We start from the raw sequence: 24,270 nt of genomic DNA, 5'->3' as shown, positions 1-24,270 counted from the left end.
AATAACATGTCTCATACAACTCTTTTAAATAGGACAGGGTTACCAAAACTATATTACCTGATAACACATCCAGTAGCACATACTTTTAAATACAGTATTGCTCCCAGAATTCAAAGAGTCATAGAAACGTACAGCACGGAAACAGACCCTTCGGTCCAACTTGTCCATGCCGACCAGATATCCTAACCCAATCTAGTCCCACCTGCCAGCATCCAGCCCGTATCCCTTCAAACCCTTCCTATTCATATAACCATCCAGATGCCTTTTAACTGTTGCAATTGCACTAGCCTCTATCACTTCCTCTGGCAGCTAATTCCATGCACCCACCACTCTCTGTGTGAAAAAGTTGCCCCTTAGGCCCCTTTTATATCTTTCCCTTCTCACCCTAAACCTAATTCATCTTAGATAACGAGTACTGAATAGAGTACAATTTGATGTGTTATGTTATTTTGTTGTACCTACGTCAAGAACATTAGGATCTTGAACAAAAACTGTGGTATAAAAACTGTAGTAATGCAACATTAATGATAATGTAATCATTTTGAAGATCTGAGTAATGTCGGAGGCTGAGGGGTGACCTTATAGAGGTTTACAAAATTGAGGGGCATGGATAGGATAAATAGGCAAAGTCTTTTCCCTGGGGTCGGGGAGTCCAGAACTAGAGGGCATAGGTTTAGGGTGAGAGGGGAAAGATATAAAAGAGACCTAAGGGGCAACCTTTTCACGCAGAGGGTGGTACATGTATGGAATGAGCTGCCAGAGGAAATGGTGGAGGTTGGTACAATTGCAACATTTTTAAGAGGCATCTGGATGGGTATATGAATAGGAAGGGTTTGGAGGGATATGGGCCGGGTGCTGGCAGGTGGGACTAGATTGGGTTGAAATATCTGGTCGGCATGGACGAGTTGGACCGAAGGGTTTGTTTCCATGCCGTACATATCTATGACTCTAAGGTGAACCCTATAATTCATGCTGTAATTGTGTATTTCCAGTTCAAATCTATATTGTAAAACACAATTATTTAATTATTTAGTTGTTACATCTAAAAATTTCCATTGTAGTGCTTCTTGTCTGGTAGTTTCTAGTTCTTCAGTCTTTTTCTCTTAGTTTGGTCTACACTGCAGATATTTGAACTGTTGTATTTTTTTTAAATTCCTTTTGAGTGTAAAATCTTGTAGCAAAGCAAAAGCACTTTTCTGAATTGTTGAAATGTGTTCAGTTCAAATATTTACAAGCTAGTTTAATAGTATACATTGTCAAAAATCTTGCTACTTGTGGGGTTCTGTATCCTACAGTATTTACAAAGTTATTTCTTTGCTTCAGTTTTCAGTAAGTACCCTACATAAATGATCATTTCAGGTTCAGCCACTCACTTGGAGTTTCTGCTAAAGTCAAAATAACTTTTTGATTAAAAAAACAAACTCAAAATCACCTATTCCAGATTGAAGGTTGTTTTGGCAAGTTCCAACTCCAGTTAAAGTTGTTAGATTTGTGGTTGTTTCTCTATTTATGTTTCATGGTAAATTGAAAACGTCAAAAGTTTGTAGTCAGACAAAGCAAATAATTAAGGAGACGAGTGGGATGTTGTCTTTTGTTGCAAGGGGGAATAGAGTATGAAAGTAATTTGCCAGGATGTTGCCTCTGTTGGATAGTTTTTGTTATAAAAATGTTACGACGTGGAAGTCAAACCTCTGTTAGAGTACAGGTATGAGACGGCCCAGGGAATCCGTTGTGGACTCAGACCTGAAGTGTCTCTCTCTGTTCGTCCCGGAGATCGTACTCTTTCGAAGTCTGGAATTAAAAATAAAAACTTAAAGACAGTTTAGTTTAATTTTAATTATCCTCTTCATTAATAGCATCACTGTTACAACATAACACTGATACCTATAAGTCAAGCTAACTGGATTCTATTAACCCAGGTGAGTAGGAATTGCTCTTCTTTCAAGAGCCCTGGCCAGCTACTCCGTCATACTATCAAAAACAGACTATTTTTATACACAGATGTACAAGGGCATTATTGTCACAAATACAAAAGTTAATGAAAGCACTGCATGTTCTGAACTAGACAGATAATAGCGAAGGACAATAATTCTGAAGAGAAGTTAATTGATACCGAGTTTCGTTCCGAGGTCAGAATTAAACATTGTTTATTAATTTCACAAAGGAACAGCCGTGAATGTTATCTCTGTATCTTGTTATACAGATTTGCTGATGTTAAGGCAAATGTTCTTATCCTCCCTGCCATACTATTTTCTAGTGTGCAGCAGATGTGTTCTATGATTCAAAATTACATTTTAGTCTAAATGTTTAAGGTCAACATTCACACCCCTCTGGTAATTAAAATCAAACACCCAGAAAAGCTTGCCTTGTTTTGCCTCGCCTTGTGATGTTAAAAGTATGTGTGAGTGAAAGAAACTCTTAATTTTCACTATTTAAAGAAAAATAACTTTCTAACTCTAATAATGAACACTAAATAAAACTATTAACAAATCCAAACCCCCTTTTCTTAACTGATTACTATCTGACCCAAATGCTATACAAAAAGCTACTCCAACATAATTATTAAACATTTTATTAATTTAATTTCTCAAAGTCCATACAGATGGTCTTCTCCTCTCCCTTCAGCCTTCCTTCCTCTTCCTGACTCTTCTGCCTTCTGTCTGGGTCATCTTTCTTTTTTTTTAAACTGCTTTTACAGGAAAAGATACCTTTTGATTGATAGTGCCTTCTGAAATTTCTTCAAGAGCAAGATGTTTGGGCAGTTAGCTTCCCAGCTCCTTGTGGTTGCTAAGACCTATTTTCAAAATGCCCATGTTTTTTATACCCCCCCAACATCATTCCCCCTCATTGGTCTGGTATTGTCAATATAATAAATTCAAGCTCAATTGGGTTTTAGTGTCCTGGGCATAATTTAAATTAATTGGTTAAATTTGAATTATTGCTGAAAATGTGTTGCTGGAACAGCGCAGCAGGTCAGGCAGCATCCAGGGAACAGGAGAATCGACGTTTCGGGCATAAGCCTTCCTGAAGAAGGGCTTATGCCCGAAACGTCGATTCTCCTGTTCCCTGGATGCTGCCTGACCTGTTGCGCTGTTCCAGCAACACATTTTCAGCTCTGATCTCCAGCATCTGCAGACCTCACTTTCTCCTCATAAATTTGAATTATTGTCAAAACAACAACCAAACTTCAGGTATCCATTTACCAGCCATTTGCTACATGTATCTATTTTGGAACAGCCCATCTCTCTTAGCTTTTCTGGTCTGACAGCTATATTTTAAATTTATTTTAAGATTCAGAAAACACTTTCTACCTTAAAGTGAGCATATACCCTCTTTCGCCTTCGTAACACCTTCCCTCTTGAGAAACAAACCATCATAATGAAAAGATGACTTTTCTTTCTCTAATTCTGTGTACCATTACTCTGAAATACATATGTCTTTAGTCTAAGTTTTACATTAATTCTGCACACATATATAGCATTGAAATTGATACAGTCCAATCTTATCTACATCTTTTCTTCTAAATTACATCTGCGATTACACATTTTTATGACATGTAGCATGTACAATTTGTGAATTGTATGTTTAAAAGTAAAAAATTAAAAGACGACAGTCTCGTATTTTTGTCTTAAATCTTGCTAAAAATGTGAGAGGGTTGTGGTCCATGTACATAATTGTCTCCGCAACATTGTTTGTCACATGAACGTTGACATGTTGTAAGGTCAGTACCAAACTCAATACCTCCTTTGATGATGGAGTATTTTTGTGGTGGACATTGAGTTTTAGCAAGTTTTGAGAAGATTTTGAGTTTGTTTGAAAAGTAGCCAATTGACAGTTCAATTCCATCAGTAGCTGCCGGCGTCAATACAGCTCTAATCCTAATATTGGTAGCATCGATTGCAACTTTAAAGGGTTTTAAAACATTTGGTGTAGCTAAAACTGGTGCGGTGGTTAATACGGTTTTTAAATTCTCAAATGCTTTCTGACATTGTTCTGTCCACCAAAATTTCACATTCTTCCTCAGTAAATGCATCAGCGTTGCCACCACACTGCTGGAAGTTTGAAACAGATTTCCAATAGAATTTTCAGTCCCAAAAATCAAAGTACCTCTTTCTTTAAGGATGGTCATGGAAGTTCCTCGATGGCTTTGTCTTTGCGTCCCTTGGGGGTCATCCTTCCATGTCTGAAGTTATGTCCCAAGAACATCACTCTGCCTTCGTAAATTCTGTTTTCTTTAAGTTTATTACCGTAATCATTCAAAGAGCTCTGTCAACTGTACCATGTGATCTTTCAACAAATGGCTAAAGATCGCTTCATTGTCAAGATAAATGGTACAGTTTTTTAATCTAGTCACAATTCTGTTCATGATTCTTTGAAATGTGGCTGGTGCATTCTTCATTCCAAGTGGCATCATTTTGAATTGATATAGCCCATTTGGGGTTACAAATGCCAAAATATCTTTTGTTTTCTCTGATAAAGGTACCTGCCAATAACCACACAGTAAGTCTAACTCTGTAATACAAGTGGCTTGTCCACCTTTCTCTATACAGTCCTCCAACCTTGGTATTGGATAGGAGTCCAATTGAGTTAAAGTATTGACCTTTCGATAGTCCATACAAAATCATTGAGACCTGTCAGGTTTGGGAACTAAAACGACCAGTGAACCCCAATCACTCTGACACGGTTTGGATTGACGATGTCTTTGTTGAACTTCGCATCCACCTCCTTCTGGACCTGTGCAACTTTGAGAGGATTAAGCCTGTGGGGGGTTGTTCTTTTGGAACAGCATTCCCTACTTTCACCTCATGCGCAATAGTATTAGTCCTCCCCATTCTATTCCTGCTTAGGTCCTCATACTGCTGCAACAAACCTTTCAACTCAATCCTTGAGACAGAACTCACTATCCTATGCCAATCTTCAAGGACTTCCTCAAAGTGAGTTATATAATGTGGCACATCAAAATCCATGCCATCTGGATTTGATTGCTCACTCGGGGAGTGGGACAGTAAGTAACACCCGTTTCTCCAGTTCCCTGTCTCTACTATAGTAAGCTTTCAGCATATTCACATGACGTACTCAACACAGTTTTTTTTCTGTTCGGCATCTTTACGCGATAGTTTACCTGACTCAACTTTTTCTCAATTTGATAGGGACCACTAAATCTGGCTTTGAAGGGATCTCCTACCACTGGTAACAATACTAATACATCATCCCCATGGGAAAGCACCTGAATTTTCAAGTTTTTAATCTGCCTTCTGCTTCATTCTATGCTGTGTCCTTTTTAGGAGGTGTTTAGCTAATTCACCTACCTGGTTTAAACTCTCCCTCCCCTCAGATACATAATCAAAGAGTGAGATCTCTGACTTTGGCCTTATCAATTTTTCCCTAATTAGTTTCAAATGCCCCCTCGTTTTATGTCCAAATATTAACTCCAAGGGAGTAAACTGAGTAGATTTGTCTGGGGCATCTCTAAGGCAAACAATATGGATGGCATACTTTTATCCCAATCATTCAGGTTATCCTGACAGTACGCTCTTAACAATGGTCTTCAGGGTTTGATGTCACATTTCCAAGGCTCCTTAGGATTCTGGATGTTATGCATTTGATTTCAAGTGTTGTATGCCTAAATTATCCATGATTTTCTTAAATAGTTTAGCAGTGAAATCAGACCCTTGGTCTGGGTAGCCCATACTGAGTAAAAAAGAAAGCTACCAACTCCTCCTCCACCCTTTTTTTGCCTTAACACTCCATAATGGAATTGCCTTCAGAAATCTGGTAGATATATCATTATGGTTAGCAAACATATGTTCCCATTTTTAGTTTTAGGGAGGGGGGCTGCACAGTCAATCATAACCTGTGTGAAAGGTTCTCCAAATGCAGGAATTGGCAGCAAAGGTGCTGGTTTTATTACTTCCTGCTGCTTATCGACCATGTGGCACGTGTGACATAAATGGCAAAATTCAACCACATCCTTATGCAGTCCAGGCCAATGAAAATGTTTTTGTACTTTAACCTGAGAATTCTTCACACCTAGATGACCTCCTACTGGTAATTCATGTGCTAACCATAATACTTTGTATTCTACCGGCAACAGCATCTAGTGCATTTCTTCCCTTTTCTCCTCTGCACTAATGTGCCGTGGTCTCTATTTTCACCTTAGAATTCTGTCCTTAAGATAATAACCCTCAATATTACATTCTGATTTCTTTCATGAGTATGCATCGTAATATTTATCTTTTATTGTTTCATCTTTCTGTTGTAAGTCCATTAGCTTTTCAGGACTAAACACCTGTTCCTGACACTTTACCTGTTCAGGTTTTTCCTGTACCATTACATCAAACTGGTTTTCAGCTAACTGAACCTCAACTCCTTCGTTTTTCTCTTAAGCTACAGCAAAACGGAGAAATTAATGCTAGTGGTATCGTGTTACTATGCAGTTTGGATGTATAAAATTATGAAGAGCATATTGCTAAAGCAATGTTTTAAATTGTGGTGGATCAAAGTGAATTTTAAAGGGACTAATGTATAAAAACTTGAGAGGAAAAGCCCCACTTCTCCAAGCTAGTGCAGTTTTCACCCAGTTACTGAACCTAAAACAGAACCTCTACTTTGCTAATTTGTGTCAGCATAAATGGAAAGAATTACAGAAGAGCATAGGACAGAGGTTATTGATATTAGTTTTTGCAGTTTATGAAAATAAGTCATGAATTCATTAATGTATTTTGTATCTTTTCAATGCAGACTTTAGTTTATGCTGACATAGTGGTTAGAAACATTTTTTGCCATGTGGTATAGAGACAACTGTTGATTTTATTATAGCTCATTTAATTGTTAAGAAGGTTTCTTTGCAAGAGAAATTGCTGTGATTAAATGTTCCATCAGACTGAATAATTCAGTTGCATATTTCAGTTGATAGTATAAGTTTCTTTGTAACTCACTTGCATAAAAGATCAAAAGTAGAGGATGCACATGTCAGAAAATTAGATATTGTGACTGTGTTTAATAATTAGAAAGAAATTTTTGATTGTTCAGTCTTTGATGGCCTTCAGACAAGTATGTATATATTTATATGTTGTGCACACCAATAACTAGAATTGTTTTTGCCTCGTATAGGGTGTGTTATTGCAGAGCTTTTCACAGAAGGGGTGCCGATGTTTGATTTATCCCAACTGCTGGCTTATAGAAATGGACATTTTTCCCATGAGCAGGTGTTGAATAAGATTGAAGATGTGAACATAAGAGGTCTGGTAAGCACACAAAGCTCAGTGCTTAGTTTTGCCAAAATAGAATGAAATGCTGAAGTAAATATGCTTTTAAAGCTATTGTTTAATATGTTTTTCAAGTGAAGTTTTAAGGAGGGTTTAAAACGATAAGATGATTATTTCATTCTAACTTCTCATCATGAATTACTTTTCTTACTAATTTTCAGGATGTGGGTGTTGCTGACATTTTATAACTCATCTATAGTTGCCCTGGCAACTTAATGGTTTGATTTTTTTTTCACCTCAAATGGTATTAAGAGTCAGCCTGAGTAAAAGCGAATGTTGTTTCTCTTCCCTTGTTAGAATCAGTAGGACTTCTGGTCATTTTTCTGGTGCTTGCTGATAAATGACTAGATTTATCAAATCTACTTTTATAGCAAACCAAACTGGGATTTGAACTCCTCCTCCTATCTTGTAGTACTATATTTCACTATTATAACAACTACTGTTAGGCTTACATGATCTAATTATATAAACCCTCAATTATTTTACACTTAAAAAAAGTTTGTACTTCCATTTCTCGTATAAGATTTCAACTTTTTGCCATTTCATGACTTCAGTCCCAAAAGTCTTGACTGTTGTTGATTTACAGTTCCACTGACGGACTTCCTTGCAAAATGACCATTCCTTAAATAAGCATGGTTAATGCATGTTAATGGGCTATTTGACTGTGGAGAGCACTTTTGTACCAGTGGTCTTTCTAAGAATGATCAAGAGCCAGGGACCATGCCCTGTTAACTTATTTCCCCCCCCCTCCCCAGTTCTTAGTACGAGGGACTGAGACTGACTGCAGTGCCTGAAATCAAGTTAGTTGAGATTATTTACAGGTCTTCAGGTTTCTGTAACTTAGTGCAACAGTGGGAGTGCCTTTCCTCAGGCAATGTAGGATGTCATTTATAGTACTTGGACAACTGATCAGGTAGTCATTTCACCATTGCATCAAAGTATCATTTTCAATTGTAAGGCTAAACAGTCACACACTTTATCATTACATTTTGAATATTTAATAAAATATTTATGGACTACTGTATAGCTATCAATTTTTAAGTTATTGATTTTTATTTTGTATTATCCCTGACATTTCTATAATTATAGTTTATTGATGGGTGTTATGTTTAAGCAATAACTAATTATTCCTAGATTTTTTATCTGATTTTTTTAAGATCAGATCATTGTTTTTCTTGTACTTCAGGTCAGTCAAATGATTCAACGTGACCCAGAATTGCGTTTAACAGCAGAAGAATATCTTAAACAGCAAAGAGGCAGAGCTTTCCCAGAACTCTTTTACACTTTTCTGCAGCCATACATGGCACAGTTTGCAAAAGAGACTTTCCAGTCTGCTGATGAACGTATCCTGGTAATACGGAAAGATCTAGAAAATATTCTGCAAAATATTTGTGGCGAAGACCAGACTGAGAAAAATGATGGCGAAACCAAAGATCATGGTTTGGTTATTTTGGTATCAGTTATCACTTCTTGCTTGCAGACACTGAAGTACTGTGATTCTAAACTAGCTGCTTTGGAACTGATCCTTCATTTGGCACCCCGACTAAGTGGTGAGATTCTGCTTGATCGTATAACACCTTATCTCTTGCATTTTGCAAATGACCTCATACCTAGGGTACGAGCTGAAGCAGTAAGAACTCTGACAAAAGTTTTGGCTCTTGTCAAAGAGGTACCACGTAATGATGTCAACATTTACCCTGAATACATTTTACCAGGTATTGCCCACTTAGCTCAAGATGAAGCAACTCTTGTTAGATTGGCATATGCAGGTAAGAATTGTACTCTAAAAATTTTGACTGTATCCTTGTACAACAGCTTTATATAAGTCCTCTATGCATTAACATCAGTTCATATAAATGGCAGCACTTGTTTGTGTTCAAAATGCCTTCAATAAAGTAAGGAGGAAGTCCCCTTGAAAACCAGAAACAATGTTTATGTCAGCATTCTGGAGTCACCTGGTTGACCTCACATTATGGAAGTGATTCATTTTAAACGGCTATCTATAACATCTTGTCTACCATAACAAAACTTGAGAAACACTAAATAAACCAATGTAACTGATATTGTGAAAATAAGTGTGACACATAAAAATAATTATAAGGAACTATTTCATATTGTTGAATGGAGTAACATGTTGCTGAAGCTTTTGTGTCCGCACCCATCAGGGCAAAGGCATCCACACAAATTTTCAAATGAATATAATAAGTTAATAGGAGAAAAAGAAGCTAATGGCCAAGCTAACCAATGTGTTGTCATGGAGAAATCACCAGAGAACTATAAGCTTCCCATGCTCCAAGTTATTGAAAAAGGATGTGGATTGTGAACGCGTTCATTTCCTTTGCAAGAGCAGGCCCCAGCATGTGGACCTATGTCACTTTCTGGCAAGTGAAAATGAGCCAACTAACAACCAGTTTGAAATAGTTATTTGCGCATTCAGAATTGTTAAGCAAGTGTTGTCTAATCAGGAAATCATTTACAACCAAACATGTTTTGCTTTGGGTTTTTTAAGTGAGTCGAAAAGTGTGCCGCTGGGAAAGCGCAGCAGGCCGGCAGCATCCGATGAACAGGAGAGTTGACATTTCAGGTATAAGCCCTTCATCCATATTCCTGATCCTCGAATGTTGCCTGACTTGCTGTGCTTTTCCAGTGCCACACTTTTCGACTCTTGATTCTCCAGCATCTGCAGACCTCACTTTCTCCCAGTTTTGTAAGTATGAGCTGGTTGAGTTCTGTTTGCATTGAAGAAATGTGCTGTTGCCCTGATCAGCCAGTTGCTGAAATATGCCTGTGTATCTGGCGTTACACCAGTAATGAAATTGAAACATGTATTGCACAACTGTATGGAAGCAGAATATCAATGTTAGAGTTTTCTATCTTAAACGTGAATTTGAGTGTGGTATGGCATGTATTGGGGTCCACATGGAAATACATCCTTGCAGCTGTGGTTTCAAAAGTAGGGAATCTAGCATCTATGTGTTGGCAATATACACCAAATAGGAAGTTGATGGGCATTTAATCACAAATCAAAAAAAGTGTTAGTGAGCTTTGGACCAAGATAGAATCCACTAACAAGATGCTGCAGTCAGTCCAAAAACCTGTTTGGCTGTCACAAAATTGAGCAATACGATCGTTGAATTTCATTGCTGGTGTAGTGCAGTGGTGATGGCATGATCGTTTTGGTTCTTCCTGACAAGCAGAGTACAACTGTATTCAATCAACTTGTGCTTGCAAAATGCAAGAATAAAATCTCAGGTGTAATTCTACAATCCAGCTGGAGTTGCTGAATAATCCCAAACGTGCAGTAACTACACTAAGAATCAACTAAGATAAACAGTCAAGCTCATAACATTGAGTTGTGTTCACCCGGAAGTGTTGTTTCTATACGCAGGGTTGAGTTCTCTTAAAACATAGTTTCTTCAAGGCTTGTCTTTTTTGAACTTTCTGGAAGCTGGGGAGTCTATAAATCCTGGTTGTTTCCTCCATGATAACAGCTTGCCAACCATTTGGCACCTTTTTCTTCTGTAGTTTGAATTGTTGTGATTGATTGAAATTGAGCATTCCGAGGGTGAGTTGAAAAGCTTTGGCAACACTTAATCTGTTTTCAATTTTTATACAAGCAGGCAACCTTTTTCCCCTAATTCAGAATTAGTTCAAGAAAACATTTGCATCAAATATTGAGTATTGTGACTCCCATGATTAAACAACAAAAAAGCAAAAAAAAAAGCCAGTATTGTTTTTGGAGTCAGAAGCACATGACAGTAATCTTTGTGTATTATGCGCAAATAGTCTAAATAATTGTATTTTAAAAAAGCTGTATTGCAAAATATTGTGATGCTGTAAATCAACTGAAAACTTGGAAAATGCTGGAAATACTCAGATTAATCAGCATCTGTGGAGAGATGTAGAGTTACTGTTGCAGTTCAATTGTCTTTCTTCCAAATTTAAAGAGCCTGATTCTGAGAAGCATTAGAGGTAAATGTGTCATGAGACAATGCTTTGGTGATCTAAAAGTTTGCAGTTAATTGCCTATGCATCACACATCTCAATTACACTGAGTTTTGTGGACAAGGAGTTTCACCAATCATCTGGTCAGAGATGCTAGTAATCTCTTCAGGTTTATTAAGGAGAACAAAATTATCGTCTTGAAGGTACAATGTTATCTATGATGCTTTTTATTGAGTAAAATGGGATTGCTGTTCCCATCTTTAATTTGCCTCTTAATTTGAGGCTATATAAGCACCAAGACTCTAATTGTGTTCCTTTGTATGAGTAAAGGTCCCTCTGCATTTCAAGTTTCATGCCTTTTTAAAAAATATCCGCGTCATGATTCTTGCAGACAAAGCTTGTGCTTTCCCCACATTTGTATTCCATCTGCTACCTTATTGTCCACTCATGATACTGGTCTATATTTATTTTCTGCTTCTTACAGATTCATTCCCATCTAGTTTGTTTGATCAGCAAATTCAGGTGCATTACTCTGTTTGTCAAAGTCATTAATGTAGCTTGTAAATTGTTGAGATCTGGGCATTGATTCTTGTGATATTTCACTAGTCACACTGCCAACTTGAAAATGCCTCAGTTCATACCCTCTCTGTGCTTAATGTCTGTTAACTAAGACTCTGTCTACTTTAATAAACCAAAAGAAATCCACAAGCCCTTGCATATTAAATTTTTTCCATGCAGCATTTTTTGTCAAGTGCCTGAAAAAGTGTCACACCACATTCAAAATGCTATTTCTGTTTCCCTCTTCACAGAAACTGCCAGACTTGTTGAATTTCTTCTGTTGTTTATAAATTGCCTTTTGAAAATCCAAGTGTAGTACATATACTGACTCCCTGGTATCTAGCCTACTATTTTCAACAAATTTAATTTCTGTTTGACAAATTGGTCATTCTTTCATAAAGTCATGTTGGCATGTTCTAAACATATGAAGCAATGAAGACTTCCTTAACTTGTAGCACTTTTCTGATGATAGATGTCAAGTGAATTGTTTTGTAATTCACTTTCCTCACTCCCTCCTTTCTTTGAACAATGATGTAACATTTGATGATATCCAACCTGCTAGAACTGTTTTAGTATCTTGGGTCTTTTCGTAAATAATATTCATTGATAGTTGTTATCTCTCTAGTTGGTTTTTTTTAAAGCACTACGGTGTAGACAATCATTTTCTGGGAATTTGTCAGATTTTAGTCCCTTGAATGTCTTTTTTTTTTAATATTTTTATATATATATATATATATATATATTTATTTCCTCACTCTTATTCACCTGGATTTCTTTCTCTATCTGCTAGGTAACTTGTATTTTCTACTGTGATGGCAAGGCACAAAATATATAGTCAATGCCTCATGATGATTTCTCCTGCCTTGATTTTAAGGGGCCAATGTTTAATTTAGCTATTCTTTCTTTACGTTATCGAGAGAATCTTTAAGAGTATAAAGACAGTCAGAGTATACTTTAGAGCGAAATCAGGAAGGCAAAAAGTGGATATGAGGTAGCTTTGGCAAATAGGATTAAGGAGAGTCCAAAGGGTTTTACAAATGCATTAAGGACAAAAGGGTAACGGGGGAGCAAATAAGGTCCCTCAAAGATCAGCAAGGCAGCCTACATGTGGAGTCGCAGGAGATGGGGGAGATACTAAATGAGTACTCTGCATCAGTGTTTATTGTGGAGAAGGACATGGAAGATATAGAATGTAGGGAAATAGATGGTGACATTTTGCAAAATGTCCACATTACAGAGGAGGAAGTGCTGGATGTCTTGAAATACATAAACGTGGAAAGATCCCCAGGATCTGATCAGGTATATCCTAGAACCCTGTGGGAAGCTAGGGAATTGATTGCTGGGCTGAAAATGTGTTGCTGGAAAAGCGCAGCAGGTCAGGCAGCATCCAAGGAACAGGAGAATCGACGTTTCGGGCATAAGCCCTTCTTCAGGAAGAAAGGCTTATGCCCGAAACGTCGATTCTTCTGTTCCTTGGATGCTGCCTGACCTGCTGTGCTTTTCCAGCAACACATTTTCAGCTCTGATCTCCAGCATCTGCAGTCCTCACTTTCTCCTCAAATGATTGCTGGGCCCCTTGCTGAGATACTTGTATCATTGATAGTCACAGGTGAGGTGCCAGAAGATTGGAGGTTGGCTAACGTGGTACCATTATTTAAGAAAGGTGGTAAGGACAAGCCAGGGAACTATAGACCAGTGAGCCTGATGTTAGTGGTGGGCAAGTTGTTAGAGGGAATCTTGAGGGACAGGATTTACATGTATTTGGAAAGGCAAGGACTGATTAGGGATAGTCAGCATGGCTTTGTGCATGGGAACTCATGTCTCATGAACTTGATTGAGTTTTTGAAGAAGTAATGACGAGGATTGATGAGGGCTGTTACGACAAGGGGTAAACCCTCCTGCTAAATTTAAACCAGCAACACACAAAAGATTTATCCCATCAGTAATCTGTGAAAATTCGAGTATAACAGAGAATAACTAATTAACAACTATTCATAACTCCATCCTCTAACCTATGTTTTACCTTCCCCTTCTAGAATACTAGTTTGATTTAAAAAACCCCGATCTAAGACTTAACAAAACTTCAGGTTTTCAAAACCCAGCCAGATGTTTCTCTGTTTTCTTCTTAGGAATTTCTGCTTCACAGATTACTGATTGATAAAGGTACCTTGCTCAGAGAATAGCTCTCTGAAAGTCTGCAGATGCTGGTGGTTTGGCAGTTCTCCTCCCAACTGTTCATTTTTTTCCCCAGTCTTATGACCTTCTCTCTCCTCCTCTCCCCCCCCCCCCCCCCCATCATCCCCAAAGCATCTGATTGTGACGTCGGCTTTTATGATTGTCAATATGCTAAATTCAAACTTATTGGAGTCTGGGGTTTTTTTGGTATAATTTAAACTGATTAGCCAAATTCAAATTTGTTTTGTTGTTTCCAGGCAGCCAGCTACACTAGCTTTTGACCAAGTGTTCCATTATTCAGAGCACTTCGTGCTGTCAGGTCATTCTGTTAGCTTTTAACTTTCTTACTAGTACAGTATACCCATATATTCATAACAGGGCAGAGTGGTGGATGTGATCTATATGGATTTCAGTAAGGTGTTCAAAAAGGTTCACCATGGGAGACTGTTTAGCAAGGTTAGGTCACTTGGAATACAGGGAGAACTAGCCATTTGGACACCGAACTGCTTGAAGGTAGAAGACAGAGAGTGGTGGTGGAGGGTTGCTTTTCGGACTTGAGGCTTGTGACCAGTGGAGTGCCAGAAGGATCGATGCTGGGTCCGCCACTTTTCATCATTTATATAAATGACTTGTATATGAACATAGGAAGTATAGTTAAGATGATACCAAAATTGGAGGTGTAGTGGACATCGAATAGCTTAGTTCAAAGTGCAATGGGGGGATTTTGATCAGGTGGGCCAATGGGTTGAGGAGTTGCAGATGGAGTTGAATTTAGATAGATGTGAGGTGCTGCATTTTGAAAAAGCAAATCTGAGCACGACTTCTACACTTAATGGTAAGGACCCAGGGAGTGTTCATAGCTCCTTGAGAGTGGAGTCGCAGGTAGATAGGATAGTGAAGAAGGCATTTGGTATGCTTTCTTTATTGGTCGAATATTGAGTATAGGAGTTGTGCGGTCATATTGCAGATGTGCATAACGTTGGTGAGGCCACTTTTGGAATATTGCATGCAATTCTGGTCTCCTTCCTATCAAACGGATGTTGTGGAATTTGAAAGGGTTCAGAAAAGATTTACAATAATGTTGCCAGGGTTGGAGGATTTGAGCTATAGGGAGCGGTTGAATAGGCTAGGGCTGTTTTCCCTGGAGCGTCAGAGGCTGAGGGCTGATCTTTTATAGAGGTTTATAAAGTCATGAGGGGCATGGAGAGAATAAATAAAGTTTTTGCCTTGGGTGGGGAGAGTCCAGACCTAGAGGGCATAGGTGAGAGGGGAAAGATATAAAAGGTATCTATGGAGCAACTTTTTTTGCACAGAGCGTGGTGTGTCTATGGAATGAGCTGCCAGAGAAAGTGGTGGAACCTGGTACACTTAGAGGATTTAAAAGGTATTTGGATGGGTATATGAATAGGAAGGGTTTAGAGGGATATGGGCCGGGTGCTGGCAAATGGGACTAGATTAGATTAGCATATCCAGTCGGCATGGATAATTTGGACCAAAGGGTCTGTTTCCATGCTGTGCATCTCTATGACTCAATATACTTGAAACAGCTGTTACAATCTGTTAGTAGCTGGATAGTTTGCTGCCCAATTCTGTTTTTCCTTCTTCTGTTAACTTTTGGTGACCGATTTCCTAAAACTTCCAATCTTCAGATTTACTGCTCATTCTTGTCATACTTTTTAAAAAAAAAGACTCTTACTAATATTATTCTTAACTTCCTATGGATGAACTTTTCTCAAGAGGTTTTGCTTTTTATTGGTATGTATTTTTATTGAAGATTAAGTTATTTCTTTGGCTGCTTCCTACTTTCTATTTACCATTATACCTTTTTCAAAGTTTGTGAGAAGATTTGTAGCTCGGGTGCTCGTTGCTCTGGTTCTGTTCGCCGAGCTGGAAGTTTTTGTTGCAAACGTTTCGTCCCCTGTCTAGGTGACGTCCTCAGTGCTTGGGAACCTCCTGTGAAGCGCTTCTGTGGTGTTTCCTCCGGCATTTATAGTGGCCTGTCCCTGCCGCTTCCGGTTGTCAGTTTCAGCTGTCCGCTGTAGTGGCCGGTGTATTGGGTCCAGGTCTATGTGTTTGTTGATGGAGTTTGTGGATGAGTGCCATGCTTCTAGGAATTCCCTGGCTGTTCTTTGTTTTGCTTGCCCTATAATAGTAGTGTTGTCCCAGTCAAATTCATGTTGCTTGTCGTCTGCGTGTGTGGCTACTAGGGATAGCTGGTCGTGTAGTTTCGTGGCTAGTTGATGTTCGTGGATGTGGATCGTTAGCTGTCTTCCTGTTTATCCTATATAGTGTTTTGTGCAGTACTTGCATGGGATTTTGTACACTACATTAGTTTTGCTCATGCTGGGTATCGGGTCCTTCGTTTTGGTGAGTTGTTGTCTGAGAGTGGCTGTTGGTTTGTGTGCTGTTATAAGTCCTAGTGATCGCAGTGGTCTGGCTGTCATTTCAGAGATGTTCTTGATGTATGGTAGTGTGGCTAGTCCTTTGGGTTGCGGCATGTCCTCGTTCTGTTGTCTTTCCCTTTCTGTTGATGAAATTGCGAGGATATCCGTTTTTTGCGAATACCTTGTATAGGTGTTCCTCTTCCTCTTTTTGCAGTTCTGGTGTGTTGTGGCCCTTTTGAATAGTGTCTTGATGCAACTTCGTTTGTGTGTATTGGGGTGGTTGCTTTCATAGTTCAGCACTTGGTCTGTGTGTGTGGCTTTCCTGTGTACCTTAGTGGTGAATTCTCCGTTTGGTGTTCTCTGTACCCTCACGTCTAGGAATGGGAGTTGGTTATCCTTTTCTTCCTCTCTCGTGAATCGGATTCCTGTGAGTGTGGAGTTGATGATCCGGTGTGCATTCTCTATTTCCGTGTTTTTAATTATTACAAAGGTGTCATCAACGTATCTGACCCAGAGTTTGGGTTGAATTTGTGGTAAGACTGTTTGTTCTAACCTTAGCAGAAGCAGTAATGCAATGAGTCCCGAGATCGGTGAGCCCATGGGTGTTCCGTTGATTTGTTCGTATATCTGGTTGTTGAATGTGAAGTGTGTTGTGAGGCACAAGTCCAGTAGTTTAAGTATGCCGTCTTTGTTGATGGGTTCAATGTCCTGTTGTCTGTTATGTCTGTTCAGCAGGTTGGCTGTTGTTTCTCTGGCTAGGGCTTTGTCAGTAGACGTGAACAGTGCCGTTACGTCGAATGAGACCATGGTTTCTTCCTTGTCTATGTGTATATTTCTGATGATGTCCAAGAATTCCTGTGTTGATTGTATAGAGTGTCTGGATCCGCTGATCAAGTGTTTCAGTTTCTGCTGTAGTTCTTTCGCCAGTTTGTGTGATGGTGTCCCTGGTAGTGATACTATGGGTCTGAGTGGGATATCTGGTTTGTGCACTTTAGGTAGTCCATAGAATCTGGGGGTGTTGTTGCTTTCCGGTTTCATTCTTTGTAGGTCCGACCTGGTTATCTGTTTTTTTTTGTAGGTTCCTCAGTGTGTTGTTTATCTGTGGGGTGGGGTCAAACTCCCTCTTTTGGTAGGTGTTGGTATCTGCATCTGCACCCAAAACGTAGGACCCGAGACCCAGCATGAGCAAAACTAATGTAGTGTACAAAATCCCATGCAAGGACTGCACAAAACACTATATAGGACATACAGGAAGATAGCTAACGATCCGCATCCACGAACATCAACTAGCCACGAAACTACACGACCAGCTATCCCTAGTAGCCACACACGCAGACGACAAGCAACATAAATTTGACTGGGACAACATTACCATTATAGGGCAAGCGAAACAAAGAACAGCCAGGGAATTCCTAGAAGCATGGCACTCATCCACAAACTCCATCAACAAACACATAGACCTGGACCCAATATACCGGCCACTACAGCGGACAGCTGAAACTGACAACCGGAAGCGGCAGGGACAGGCCACTATAAATGCCGGAGGAAACCCCACAGAAGCGCTTCACAGGAGGCTCCCAAGCACTGAGGATGTCACCTAGACAGGGGACGAAACGTTTGCAACAAAAACTTCCAGCTCGGCGAACAGAACCACAGCATTATACCTTTTTTGGCAATTTACTCCATCACCTGTAGCCAACTTTCCCTCATATATTTGTAATTGGCTTTGTTTAAGTTGAACAAATTTGTTTGTGATTAGAGTATGTTATTTTCATACTTAACTTGAATATATTATCACTATGTAATGTTTCTCATTGGATCATTTTACTGTGATATTAATTTATCCTGACTGTAATGGTATAACTGCTAGTCAGGAGCCTTTTGAACTACTATCACTGGCATTTTTTGACCTGTGCTGTTCCTAATATCCACCCATATTGATTTTAGTTCCAAACTTTGAGTAAAGATTCCTTTCCCACAATGCTTCTCCTACCATCCTTTATTAGGGCTATCCTTGTCAACTTTTCTTTTCTGTTCTTTTGATGTATAACATACCCTGGAAGACTTATTTCTTATCCTTGCTCATCTTGTAACTTTTTTTGATCTAATTACCATTAAAGACAATGTATCTCTATTTGTGTGACTGGTTCATCTACCTTATTGTGAATTCTCGCACATTGACTTCAGGTGCCTTCAATTTTTTCTACCTAATGTTACCTGCATCGGCTGTACTCTCTGCACAATTACCTTTTAAATGTTTGACACTTCCTGTACCACTCCAATTGTCTTTAGGTGCTTCAGCATACTTTTTTATTTGTCTCAAATTTTGTCTTTGGATTTCTAATTCTTCCTTCAGCTGAAACATTCTTCACTTCTTGTTATTTTAAAGCTATTTTTCCCTCAAGTCTCTATATTAGCTCTACACTGTCCTCCCTGATGCATCTGTTTATTGTTACCTATGTTGGTACCCTCCAGGATAGCCTCCAAACTCAAATCCTAAATTTCTCTGTAGCTCCGCTTCCACTGACTCATGGGCCTCCTGCTAAGTTTCCGCTCTTGAGCCTGATAAGGCAGAAGTCTGTGGAACGTGAATTGAAGCCCTGCCCAGAAAATTCCCTGACCTTTATCAGTTCTGCATACTTCCACAGACTCGGTCCTTCCTTTCCACCTTCCTGTTTATAGTGAATCTTGATGTTGCAGTGAGCCATCATCAAGCACGTTGGAGTTTGGAATTTTGGTACATAAGTGAGACTTGTGATTTTTCAGAAATCAATTCATGCTCCCAGTGCAAGTGAGGATTATTTTGGATTTTTTAAATCAAGCAATGAAAATAATTACTTATATATGTTCAACATTGTCTAGTATTTTCCATTCTCTCTGTGTAGCGTCAAGCCACAGTTAACTACTATTTCAGTGTCCGATGTTTTAATATTTATTCAAATGGGCAAAATACTCAAGTTAATTTTGCAGGAAATCTAGCATTGGTTAAGTGAAAGTTACTGAATGTCTTTCACTAATTCACTTTATTATGTTTAATCAGAAAACATAGCACTTTTGGCTGAGACTGCCCTCCGATTTTTAGAAATAGTTCAATTAAATAATTTGAATGTGGAAAATGATATAAATGGTGAAGAAACAGAGGAAACATTGCACCCGAATGAAAACTATGACTCAGGTAATCCTTTTGCATTTTAAATTAAAACTTTTTTTTTCTGTCTCCACAACTTGAAATGCAATTACTAAAGTTTCTGGCTTAAGTTCTTAAAGTGAACAATTGAATCCTAATACTAACCTGATTCCAATATTTGCAGAATTGCAAGCTCTCCATGAGATGGTTCAGCAAAAAGTGGTAACACTATTGAGTGACCCAGAAAATATAGTGAAACAGACATTAATGGAGAACGGTATAACACGGCTGTGTGTGTTCTTTGGACGTCAAAAAGCTAATGATGTTCTCTTGTCGCACATGATCACCTTTTTGAATGATAAGAATGACTGGCACCTTCGTGGTGCTTTCTTTGATAGTATTGTTGGTAAGTACAGTACTTTTTTTTACAGTATGACAGTATTGCAAATAATTATGCCCACTTAACTGTCATACTAGAAGTTACAGCATTATTTTATCAGTTTACTGAGAACTTTCATATTGTGCATAAAATATGGTCTTTCCATGTAACATTTTAATAAATGAAACAATACTGCCAGTTTTTAAAAAATATGTAACCGTTTTTTTGTGATGCTCCTATGAACTAATAAGTTAATTTTGCAATATTGGTAATATATTTTTGACAGGCAGGGTAATTGCCCTCTGAAAATTACCCTTGATACACATGTAGAAATACCATATTCTGGATGCAGAAATAATAAGAGATTTCTGAAGTGTTGAAAATTCCCTGGACCAGCTGCATTTTATGTTCTGTTTCTTAGGTTTGTCCCAAACAAAACAAATATTTCTAGATAACGTGGATCACTAACCTTCCATTTCTATTCCTTCCGACATGGTTCTCCAAACTTAGTTTAGTTAGAGTTGATGTTTCTTATCTTTTGAAATTTAGCCCATCATGTCTGGTGCTTTGTCATTCTGAGGCACAGTGGCCTACTTTTATGGGTCATACCTGCTGTATGAAAGCTCTGTGGGCAGGATTATTGGAAACAAAATCAGAAAATTCTGCCATTGGTCTTTTGCCAATGATGCCATTCAGCTTTTGTGACTTCTACTTTCCGTGTTTCTTCTGATCTGATGCTACAGTAGCACCAGTTTATTCCTCAAACTGAAACCTTTATTATGGATGGGACAGCTGAGATGTACTGTGCTGTAACTCAACAAAAAAACTAGAGAAATTAATGGATTAAAGGCCAATAAATCTCCTGGACCTGATGGATTGTATTCTAGGGTTTTAAATGAATTGACTACTAGTATAGTGGATGCACTACTCGTAATCTTCCACAAATCTTTTAATTCTGAACGGAAACTGGTTTCGAAAACTGCTTATTCAAAAAGGGAGCAATTCTACCCACCCGACTGTGTACAACTCTGATTGCCCTGCTATAGGAATGATGTTATTAAACTGAAAATGGTGCAAAAAAAAAATTACAAGGTTGCTACCAAGGCTGGAGGGTTTGAGGTATAAAGAAAGGCTGGTACTTTTTCCCCTAGAGTGTCGGAGGTTGAAGGGTGACCTTGTAGAGATTTATAAAATTGTAAACGGCATAGATAAAGTGAATAGCCAAGGCCTCTTTCCCAGGGTAGAGGTGTCCAAAACTAGCCAGCATAGGTTTTAGGTGAGGGAGGGAAGATTTAAAAGGGACTTGAGGGGCAACTTTTTCACATCGCGAGTGGTGCATATGTGGAACGAGCTGTCAGAGGAAGTGGTAGAGGCAAGTACAGTTGCAACATTTTAAAATACATTTGGACAGATATAGAACATAGAACATTACAGCACAGTACAGGCCTCGATGTTGTGCCAACCAATCTAAAGGCCGTCTAACCTACACCATTCGATTATCATCCATATGTTTATCCAATGACCATTTAAATGCCCTTTAAAGTTGGCGAGTCTACTTCTGTTATTGACATGGCGTTCCATGCCCTTTATTACTCTGAGTAAAGAACCTACCCCTGTCATCTGTCTTATATCTATGACCCCTCAATTTAAAGCTATGTCATGCTAGCCATCACTATCAGAAGGAAAAGGCTCTCACTGTCCACACTGTCTACTCCTCTGATCATCTTGTCTGTTCTGTTAAGTCACCTCAACCACCTCTCTAATGAAAACTGCCTCATGTCCCTCAGCCTTTCCTCCTAAGACTGGTAAATCTCCTCTGCACCCTTTTCCAATGCTTCCACATCCTTCCGCTAAAGTGGCCACCAGAACTGTACGCAATGCTCCAAGTGCGGCTGCACCAGAGTTTTGTACAGCTGCAACATGACTTCGTGGCTCCAAAATTCAATCCCTTTACCAAAAAGCTACCACACTATACATCATCTTAACAACCCTATCAACCCGAGTGGCAACTTTCAGGGATCTATGCACATGGACACCAAAATCTCTTTGCTCATCCACGATATCAAGAATCTTGCTATTAGCCCAGAACTCTTTATTCCTGTTACTCTATCCAAAGTGAATCACCTCACACTTTTTTCCACCTTAAACTCTATTTGCCACCTCTCAGTCCAACTCTGCAGCTTATCTATGTCCCTCTGTAACCTGCAACTGCCCACAACTCCACTGACCTTGGTATTGTCCATAACTTTACTAATCCATCCTTCTATGCCGTTATCCAGGTCATTTATAAAAATAACAAACAGCAGTGGCCCAAAAACGGATCTTTGTGGTACACTACTAGTGACTGAACTCCAGGATGAACATTTCCCATCAACCACCACCGCCTGTCTTCTAACAACTAGCCAATCTCTGATCCAAACTGCTAAATCACCCTCAAACCCATGCTTCCATATTTTCTGCAGTAGCCTACTGTGGGAACCTGATCAAACACTTTACTGAAATCCATATACAGCTTTACCCTCATCCACCTGTTCAGTCACCTTCTCAAAGAACTCGAGTCAAGAGGCACAACCTACCCTTCACAAAATGGTGGTGACTCTCCCTAATCAAATTATTCCTTTCTAGATGATGATAAATCCTATCTCTTATAATCCTTTCCAACACTTTACCCACAACTGAAGTAAGGCTCACTGGTCTATAATTTCCAGGGTTGTCTCTATTCCCCCTCTTTAATAAGATGACATTTGGTAACCTTCAGTCTTCTGGCACTACTCCTGTAGACAATGACGACATAAAGATCAAAACCAAAAGTTCTGCAATGTCCTCCCTAGCTTCCCAGAGAATCCTAGGATAAATCCTATCTGGCCCAGGGGACTTATCTATTTTCACACTTTCCAGAATTGCTAGCACCTTCTCCTTATGAACCTCAATTCTGTCTAGTCTAATAGCCTATGTCTTAGTATTCTCCTCGACAACATTTGTCTTTTTTTCTGTGTGAATGCTAACGAAAAATATTCATTTAGCGTCTCTCCTATCTCTTCGGACTGCACACACCACTTTCCACTACTGTCCTTGACAGGCCTTAATCTTGCTCTAGTCATTCTTTTATTCCTGATATACCTGTAGAAAGCTTTATGGTTTTCCTTTAATCCTACCTGCCAAAGACTTCTCCTGTCCCCTCCTGACTCTTCTTAGCTGTCTAGGTCTTTCCTGGCTAACTTTGTAATTCTCGAGCACCCTAACTGAGCCTTCACATCTCATCTCTTTATATAAGCTGCCTCCTTCCTCTTGACAAGAGATTCAATTTCTTATGTAAACCACAGTTCCTTCATTTAACCACTTCCTGCCTGGCACGTACATACTTATCAAGGACTCGCAGTAGCTGTTCCTTGAATAAGCTTCCCATTTTAATTCTGCCCATTCCCTGCAGTTTCTTTCCCCATCCTGTGCACCCTAAATCTTACCTAATCACATCATAATTGCCTTTTCCCCATCTATAAGTCTTGCTCTGTGATATATACCTATCCCTTTCCACCACTAAAGCACATGCAACCAAATTGTGGTCACTATCACCAAAGTGCTCACCTACCTTCAGACCTGGCCCAGTTCATTACCCAGTACCAAATCTAATGTGGCCTCGCCTCTTGCTGGCCTATCTACGTTTTGTGTCAGGAAACCCTCCTGTACACATTGGACAAAACTGACCCATCTAGAGTACTCGAACTAAAGCATTTCCAGTCAATAAGCGGAAAGTTAAAGTCCCCCATAACAACTACCCTGTTACTTCTGTTCCTATCCAGAATCATCTTTGCAATCCTTTCCGCTACATCTCTGAAATTTTTCAGAGGCCTGTAGAAAACCCCCAACAAGGTGACCTCCCCTTTCCTGTTTCTAACCTCTGCCTATGCTGCTCCAGTAGATGAGTCCTCATCAAATGTCCTTTCTGCCACTGTAATACTGTCCTTGACTAACAATGCCACACCTCCCCCTCTTTTTTTTTTAACCACCTTCCCTCTTCTTACTGAAACATGAACCTGCAACAACCATTCCTGTCCCTGCTCTATCCATGTTTCCGAAATGACCACAACATCAGAGTCCCAGGTACCAACCGATGCTGCAAGTTCACTTACCTTATTCCGGATGCTGCTGGCATTGAAGTAGACACACTTCAAACCACCTTCCTGCCTGCTGGTACACTCTCTTGCAACCATGAAACCTTAATAATGACCTCACTACTCTCAATCTCATGTACACTGGAGCTACAATTCAGGATACGTGGACATGATGTGTTTGGAGGGATATGGATCAAATACAGACAAATGAGATTAATTCATTTTAGGAAACCTGAATGGCATGGACAATTATTATCCATTTTTTAAAAAAAAAATCACATTATTTGTGAGCCTATCTAGCAATTTCCCTACTAGTTAAGTA

General features: G+C 39.1%; 1 protein-coding gene across 1 annotated transcript in view; it reads left to right on the top strand.

Annotated features, from left to right (window-relative positions):
- Positions 1 to 24,270, top strand: part of pik3r4 (phosphoinositide-3-kinase, regulatory subunit 4) — a 105,744-nt gene that overhangs the window by 3,159 nt on the left and 78,315 nt on the right. The window contains exons 2-5 of the mRNA XM_043719254.2: positions 7,114 to 7,247; positions 8,455 to 9,037; positions 19,371 to 19,505; positions 19,642 to 19,863. Of these exons, the coding sequence (XP_043575189.1) occupies positions 7,114 to 7,247; positions 8,455 to 9,037; positions 19,371 to 19,505; positions 19,642 to 19,863 (1,074 nt within the window). The remainder of the gene's footprint in view (positions 1 to 7,113; positions 7,248 to 8,454; positions 9,038 to 19,370; positions 19,506 to 19,641; positions 19,864 to 24,270) is intronic.

The sequence above is a fragment of the Chiloscyllium plagiosum genome, unplaced genomic scaffold (assembly GCF_037043375.1).
Source record: "Chiloscyllium plagiosum isolate Xiang-an unplaced genomic scaffold, Cpla_swu_hap1 HiC_scaffold_34, whole genome shotgun sequence".
Classification (NCBI taxonomy): domain Eukaryota; kingdom Metazoa; phylum Chordata; class Chondrichthyes; order Orectolobiformes; family Hemiscylliidae; genus Chiloscyllium; species Chiloscyllium plagiosum.
This window is presented reverse-complemented; position numbering and strand designations above follow the sequence as displayed.